The sequence below is a fragment of the Populus euphratica genome, unplaced genomic scaffold (genome assembly GCF_000495115.2).
Source record: "Populus euphratica unplaced genomic scaffold, PopEup_1.0 scaffold239.1, whole genome shotgun sequence".
Taxonomy (NCBI): domain Eukaryota; kingdom Viridiplantae; phylum Streptophyta; class Magnoliopsida; order Malpighiales; family Salicaceae; genus Populus; species Populus euphratica.
Genome location: NW_011500120.1, coordinates 53,571 through 61,848, shown reverse-complemented (window position 1 = coordinate 61,848; position 8,278 = coordinate 53,571). Strand labels below are relative to the sequence as shown.

Here is an 8,278-nt window from a genome sequence, read left to right as displayed (position 1 = left end):
GGAAGAGCTTGGGATTTTTGAGTTGTCCAAGTCATCATTGGCAGTGTCAAAAATTCTGCAATAAGATATATATTAGAACTGACAAGTTCACCTATATTCTAACAAAAAACATCTGAGTTATATTCCGACTTGCCAGTAATCCCACACAAAATGCACAGCTTAAAGGATCCAGGAATTCAATAGGGCTAAAAAGGACAACGAATTTATTCTCATATTTTCTACACTTCGTAGAGGGCCTATGACATGAGACTATCCGAATAAGCCAGGAGAAAACATCGCATCACACAAACCATAAACCAAATGTACCCAAATTTTTAATCCATAGAAATCCAAAAGGGCTTTCAGGGAGTGGGAGCTATCAGGGAGCGGGAGCTGTGTTGGATTCTTCAATGTGAAGGAAATGTAGCCTTATTGCCTCATGGTCATATAAGTATTTTAATTCTCAATTTCATTTTTGTGTTCACAACAGCATTGATACAGCTATTTTATTATGGAGCATAGCACAGTGAGAAGATCAGAGAAAAGGTGCATTAAGAAATGCTTCCCGTTTAGAAACTTTAAGCATAAAGTTCATACAAGAAGGCAGACTAATTATTTATCAAGAAAATGGCATGCCACTAGCCGTACCATTTAATTAGTTATTTTCAGGATAATTTTGTAAGCAGGCTTTGACATTTGTTTTTGCTATCAGAAAAAAAAAAAAAAAAAAAAAAAAAAAAAAAAAAAAAAGTAAGCAGGCTTTGACATTTGTTTTTGCTATCAGAAAAAAAAAAAAAAAAAACAAAGAATCACAAGGAAAAGAAAACATGTTCTCACATACGATTTTTCTCTTTGTTACTAATCAAGAAGCTTTAATAAGTAGGATTTGGGATAAAAGTTGGAATGGGCTAAAGTAACTCGCTCGCTCAAGAAGCTCAAAACTAAGAATGCCTGGCGAAGAAACCAGCAAACTTCCAGTTTTTTCTTTTCTTTCAAAAAAATATTATGTTGATCACTAGCATAAAATGTGTACTAATTTGGTCAACTACAGGCTTTAGTTTCTATAAAGCAACAATCAAAGAATTCTTAAAACCAAACTTTAAAAATCATCAGAAGCGAAATTTCTTAAAATATTTAGCAAACTTTTATTGCTGTATGTGTAATGTATGGTGCTTGGTATTGTTAAGAAGGTTCCTTTATAAAGGTCAATTTGATTATTAACTAAACCACCAGCCTCACCAATTTCTCTTGGAGTGAGATTTATCTATCATTTCTAAGAGACAATTACACAAGTGTATTGATCTGGTGATCGTGACGGTCATTTGGTAGTTTAGCCTCACAAACCAATTCAGTTTTAGATCAGAAATAATTAAATTATACAACTAATAGTAAATAGCACTGGATGCAAGGAAGAAAGGGACATACTCAGAGCAGCTATCAAGCAATCTGTCGATGTCATCAGGAGAAGAATCTCCCAATGTAGCATTCATAGCCTCCTCCTGCTGCTTCTCAATTTCCTTGGTCCATAATCCAGCATGAATTCTTTGCTTCTTCAATCTGTAATCTTTTTTCATATTGTCCAAATTATAAAGCGAATCACCTCCATTTTTATTATTATCATTCTTTGGCTGTGGTTGTGGATGGGTTTTCCGCCGCTCATCCCAGTTATCATTCATTTCCTCAACAAAAGCCTTGGTCTCAGCGTCCTCTATCCCTGTGGGTGAAGAGAAATTGACGTCCATTTCCCATGGAGCTCTGTTCTTAGCTGTTAGATCCTCTGGTAGCCACGCTGTTTCCCATGCATCATTCCATTCATCCTCCCCTTTTTTGGTAGAAAATGATTGAAAAAATTGGCTCGCTCCATTTATTCTGCATCTTTCTTTAATTCTACTACAACTTGCTGCTGCTATCTGTCGAACAGAAAGCATTATTTGTTCTGTTCACTTGACTGCAAGAATTTAGCAGATAATAGAATTTAGTATTTATTGGATCTATGACCCGCACACCGCTGCAGGTCAACTTGCTAAGCTGTTTTGAATGACAACAACTTTTTTCGAAACAAGATGTCAAGGTTTAAAAAAAGGTGATTTTTTTTTTTCAAATGATTTTGAAGTAAGGAAAGCAATGATCAAACTAAAAAGAAAATAGAAGCAAGGTGTATGAATCAAATTACACAAACAACATGTAAGGATATCAGTTTTTTATTTCGCATGTCTAGCTAGCAGCCTGTATACAATGCCATAAGCCTCATTCAAAAGTCCCAATGTACTCATACACAGATAAGCATCCTTTTTTCCTCCTATTTTCTTCCTCAATAACCATAATAAACCCATTACCGCAAAATCTAAACCCTCAAATCAAACCAATAAAGCATATTAAAAATCTTCCGATATTAAGACCTCTGTCCACCACCACAAAAAAAAAAAAAAAAAAAACAGAAATGAAAAGATCCAAATTCCAACAAAACCCAGTAATAAAGACTCACTCATCCTTGAAAAGTTCAAACAGAGGAAACTAAAGGTTCTTCGAAAACCACCACCCAACAAACATTAATAAGTCCTACCAGTGTTCAGACAGTGAATAAGAATGAGTGCAGGTTGGAGAAGATGATCAAAGAGGTCCATAACAGCCATAGCCAATACCATAATCACATCTCAAAAACAATCAAAAGTCTCTTACTCAATAAAAAAATTCAACTTTCACCTATGTGAACTAGCAACTAAGCTACATGACAACAGAATTGAAATAAAACTTTTTTACAACAAATGATTCAATAACAAAATAAATCAAAACTCCAACTTCAAAAATCACCAAACTTTGTATGACATAATTAATCATATCACCGCACCAATCAAAGAGATTAACAAACAAGAAAATAAACAGGCCCCATATAGAAAAAAAAATGAGTTGGAGAGCAGTGAAGTGTAAAAAAGTGAAGATTAATGGGTTTTAAGGATTAATTTAAGTTAAAAAAAAAGGACCACACCAAGTTTGGAAGATAAAAGAAAGAGTGAATTTTAGGCCAGACAAAAATAAAATATTTTTTCTAAAAAAAAAAGAGCTACGAACATCTCTAACTCAAGAAATGAAAAGAAGAGAACAAGTGAGAGGAATACCTGAGTACACGAAAAAATCTCAACCTGGCGACGACGACTCGGTGACTCAGAGAAATTCAGGTCCAGCTCTGGTAAGCTTGTAAGCAGACGTTTCGAAACCACAGTACAAAGACAAAAGCAAAGATAGACAGCAGATGAGCTGAGAACAACATGAGAAAAGCCCAAAAGCTCTGTTTGGACTCGAGGCTGGAACATTTGAGTGGAAACCTCAAAATTAGCCCCTAATGTATTATCTAATGTTAAATTAAGTTACAAGACAGAATAGTTTCTTACTTAGGTCTTAAATGACAAAAAGATTATGAGAAATGATTGAAACATTTTGGACTTAATTAATAAAATATATTGAATTGATGAATTAATTAAGATTTGGTATATAGATTAGGGACTAAAATCCATATAGAGTTACAATAGGGAGGCTAAATCGAGGTTTCGCCGAAAGAAGAAAGTATTGGAGTGCAATATAAATTTTTTTTTTTTGAATATATATTAAAAAATTTATTATTTTTTAAAACTTATTTTTGTTAATGATTACTAGCAAAAATAAATTTTAAAAAATAATAAAAATTTTACTTGAAGTGCAATTATATTATTTTTTACTTGGAATTAAATGAAAATTATTATTATTTTTTAAAATTTACTTTTGTTAGTTTCCTTTCTCTTCTGCTTTTTCAATGATGTGAATCAACAAAACACTCTATATAACTAATCATATAGTGGAAGATGTTTGGAACCATTAGTAGTATTGCAGAATACTTGATGTGGATGATGTAACGACATCTTCTTTGGGCATGAATCCAAGTTTAGGAGATTTTATCCTTTGTATTTGTGTTTTACAAGCATAATCTTTGCTTGCAAAATCACCAGAGACAGATAGTGAATTGAACAGTTTTAGTAAAATGAGTTCAAGTATTAGCTTACTGCCTGTTTTTGTTTAATGCTCCTACACAGTATCTTGGGAAGACACTCTTATCCCCATGGTGTTCAGCTTGCACATCCTACACTACAGAAAATACTGGCTCTACCTCCTCTAGTCCAGCCCAATGTTTGCCTGCTGCATAATTCCTAAGAGTGAATTCTCATACTGCTGATTGCATTCATCTCAACCGTTTTCTTTTTTGCTGAGTGATTTTAGATTCAGTGAATTTTGTGCCTTAGATTAAGAAGCAAAGGTGTATAAAGTTGGATTCAGCTTCATAATGACAATAATGACAATAATGGTCATAAGTAATCATACAAACTCGACAAGATAAAAAACAAGAAATAAGATAAAATAAAAAATAAAACACAAGAATTTACATGATTCATGTAATTGGACTACGTCCATAGACAAATATAAAAAGATTTTATTAAGTAATATGAGAATTACAACTTTTTTCAAATAATAAAAAAAAACAACTAACAAATCTCTCTATTACTAGGAGAAAACACCTCATAATTTTATAGGATTATTCTCTTTTCATTCTTCTTTTTATCTCTCGATTTTGGTATATATAATAAACATAGAGACATTGTTTATTTATAAACAAAAATGAAGGGATAAAGATTACAAATCATAACACTAATTATATCACAAATTATACCAACAACTCATCTTTACTTATACTCTATCAATTATCCTAATAATTCCACCAATTATATCAACAACACATTTTTTATTATACTAACAACTCCACTCAATTTTGTCATTCACAATAAGGATGTAAGAACTCAATATACATGTTGGAATAGAATCATTAAACAGCCAAACATCTCTGCTCTGATTTGCTTGTCTACAAAATTTGATGGTGTTGATTTTGCAGACTAAAAATTCAGTGCTTTCACTTGAAAAGAGTGCAGGAATAGCCAGTGCAGAGACCAGTATTGTTGCTGCTGTAGGGGAAGAGAGCAACAGGTCTATTTGGTGGCAACTCCGGAATCGGCCCATCCAGGTTCAGAAACTCCACCGCCTCCTCCATGCATGGCCTGCCCTTGTTCTCATTTAGTGTACAAAGCAGTCCAATCTCCGAAACTCTAATTGCTTGTTCCAAGTTCACCATGGAGCCCATCCTCCTGTCCACCAATCTTGCCTTCTCATCAATCTCATGCATTCTCCATGCGAAATCCAACAAATCCCTCTCTTCTTGTCTCAACTCAGACTCCAACCTTCCTCTCCCAGAAACAACTTCCAACACAAAAATGCCGAATTCAAACACATCAGCCTTTTGACTCACGGTTGCTTCGAAACGTTGCGACTCGGTGGAAGAGAGCACGAAGCCAAAGTCGCCCAGAACTGCTCTGAAGCTAACATCAAGAAAGACACTGGTAGTTTTCATATTCTTGTGAGCTAGCTGCTTTGAGTGGAGGAAACTGAGTGCATCTGCAACATCTTTAACTACTTTCAACCGCCGAGTCCATGGAAGCACGCCAGCCCCAAATAGCCATTTGTCGAGGCTTCCATTTGGATAGAAGTCATACACAACCATGGTTTCACGATTATCCTGACACCATCCTCTGATAGGAACCAAGTTGGGGTGTCGAACTCGGCTAATGGTACTGATTTCTTTGAGCAATCTTCGTCTATCCAATCCAATTTGTGAACTCAAAAATTGAGCAGAGAAACGTTTAATGGCCACTTGACAACCATTTGGAAGCTTCCCTCTATAGTAAATACCTTTGGAATCGTTGCCTAGTATTTCATTCTCGTGAAAACCCCGAGTGGCAGAGGAAACTTCAGAGATGGTGAAGCGACGGGGTTTGTTGGGAGGCCTTGGTCGTTGCCTTTTATCTGGCAATATCACAGCCTTAGTTTGATTATTTCTGCGCCTGCCGTTGTAGAAAAGACTGGCAAACACAGCTATAGCCAGTGCCATAACACAAATGAAAATCAACAAACTGTTTGGGGGTTCTTTCTTTGAGCTATGTGACGCTGAACTTTGAATACCTTGATCATATTGCTCCATTATCTTACTCTCACATGTCTCTGCAGATGGGGCACGGAGAGAGGCTTGGCTTGTAGAAGTGAAGTTCCACGAGTATACGTTGTGAATTTGGGTCATATTGCCAGTTGAAGCTGAGAATCCAACAAACATGTATTCATTGAGAAAAGGGGAGAGATCAAGAGAACCAGAGAAGATGGGCTTCGATCCAAGGCTAACTTCCATCCAGCTTCGTGAACCATTATATACTATCTTAGCTTGGTGAGTCAAACCATCCTTGAGGTAGACACCGACATCTGAAGCATTTACAGTCGTCGTGGAAATGATGCTGCCAAGATTGATTCCCACATGATTGTCATTTGGATCACCAAATTCGGGATTATGACGGGTATCAAACTCAACAGCAACAGCTTTATAATTGTCCTCACAGGCATCATTGAGCATGGCCAGCCATGGTCCCGGCCTACCCACAGTGAACTCGTCAGGCACCACAATAAAGGCAAGGCCACTGCCTCCACTGTTATTGTAACCACCTGTAGAGTCGACATGAGATTCAGCACTAGAGTTGCTAAATTGGAAAGAGAAGGTGGTCTCGAAGGAAGCTGGAGTACCAGTGAGCGGATCAAGCATACGGATAGGATAAGCATAGATGGCTCGTCCTGCTTGATGTCTCAGATCTAACTGGGATTTGTCAGGAATTTGGATAGCTCCCTTTTCATCTGAAAACCTGGCACTACCTAAAAGCTTAACCTCATGTACAATTTTGGGATCATCTAGCCTAAAATCTGAGAAGAAAAGATGTTTGGTTACTGTAACTGCAGGTCCAGTTGTCTGCTTCTTCCCGTCGGCTAAAATTGGATATGCTAGAAACACTACAATAGTTGCTGAGAATAACAACGAGAAGCAGCAGTAAGAACCCATTAAAGCGGACAAAGAAGAACAAGAGCTGAACTGCAGAAGAAAAGTTCCTTACTGCTAAGGTAAATGTTGGAAGAGTTCGCTAAATAGACGACTCTGTTCCACCACCTATCCTGTATACTGAACTTGATAGTGTGTTATTTGTCCACTAGTGAACAAAATCATCCACTTGTCCTGGTTTGAAGATACTAAAAAGGGATATCCTCATCATGGTATAATAGCTTACAGTGACTTGTAACATCGTGTGTTTTAGCTTCATTCATTCACGGGGTATAGTTATGGTTGTTTGAGGTGAATAATGATTTCTGAGTCATATTCTAGGGTCCCTCCTTGTCTTCCATTTTGGCTTCCCAGTTGTATAATCGAAGAAGGCCACCCTATATTCCGCCGCCCAAATGAATGAGAAGGGCCATCAATCAAGATTTCATCTTATGACAGGTAGTATGCTAATATACCTTTCCATATTGTTCTAAAATCTAAATTATTGCACTCAGTTGATTGGTAGGCGGAAGGTAGATGTCATCTTCTTTGAAGGATAAATTACAAGTTGATGATGTAGTAAAAAAAACTTCAAACAAAAATTAGGACTTTCATGGTTGAGACCGATCCGAAAAATTAAGATGCCTCGTGAACATAGAACTTTTTCAATGCTTAACCTGGTAAGTGTACAGAGAAAAACAAAAATATAAAGGAAAAGAAAAGGAAAAATGAGGGCTAGGAAGTGTGTATTTGGCCTGGTTTTCATGGCCTTTGACTGGATTTTATGGCCTTTGGCTGGCTTTGGCTTCATAGTTTTTGGCGGGCTTTTCATGCTGCAAATTGCTCTCTACTGTATTTATGGCGATGTTATGATTGACTTAAGTTATCTCTTACATGGGTTACTGGGTGTATTTATATATCTAAACCTTAGGATTTCTTCAGGAAAAGGAGATTATATCATTGATGGAAAAATTGATTTTAGCTGGGCTTGGTAGCTCTTGGTTGGTACTTCATGTCATGGTTGGTGTGCATGAAAAATATTGATGTTAAGGTAGAGAAAGGTAATTGCCCTGCATATAAAAAACCAATATGGGAAGTTTGTAAGAACAGCTCAATGAAAAATATGTTTTTATTTAAAAATCTATTAAAATAATTTTATTTATTTTTTAAATTTTATTTTTAATATTAATATATCAAAATGATTTAAAAATACTAAAAAAACCCATATCATTCTTGCCTTGCTTGGTTGCTCTAATCATATTAGAAACCGCTAATAAAGAGCTACTTCTCTAGTTCAAAAGCAGAGATTCCTGCATGATCAGGAGGTTAAATGCATGATCAGGAGGTGTATCAGTGGAGTTTCTTGCCATC

General features: G+C 36.1%; 2 protein-coding genes across 3 annotated transcripts in view; both read right to left on the bottom strand.

The window, feature by feature from the left end:
• Positions 1 to 3,288, bottom strand: part of LOC105110063 (mucin-like protein) — a 15,369-nt gene extending 12,081 nt beyond the window's left edge. For both annotated transcript variants that reach the window (XR_839395.1, XM_011004969.1), the window contains exons 1-3: positions 3,096 to 3,288; positions 1,405 to 1,927; positions 2 to 55 (exon numbers count right to left, since the gene is read on the bottom strand). Coding sequence is in view for 1 of the 2 variants with exons in the window: in XM_011004969.1 (XP_011003271.1) it covers positions 2 to 55; positions 1,405 to 1,907 (557 nt within the window). In the remaining variant the exon portion in view is untranslated. The remainder of the gene's footprint in view (position 1; positions 56 to 1,404; positions 1,928 to 3,095) is intronic.
• A 1,461-nt stretch (positions 3,289 to 4,749) lies between these two features.
• LOC105110061 (L-type lectin-domain containing receptor kinase VIII.1-like) lies at positions 4,750 to 7,102 on the bottom strand. Its single transcript, XM_011004967.1, has one exon. It carries the CDS (start codon positions 6,929 to 6,931, stop codon positions 4,913 to 4,915), a length of 2,019 nt encoding a protein of 672 aa, XP_011003269.1. The 5' UTR covers positions 6,932 to 7,102; the 3' UTR covers positions 4,750 to 4,912.
• Positions 7,103 to 8,278: the final 1,176 nt, after the last annotated feature.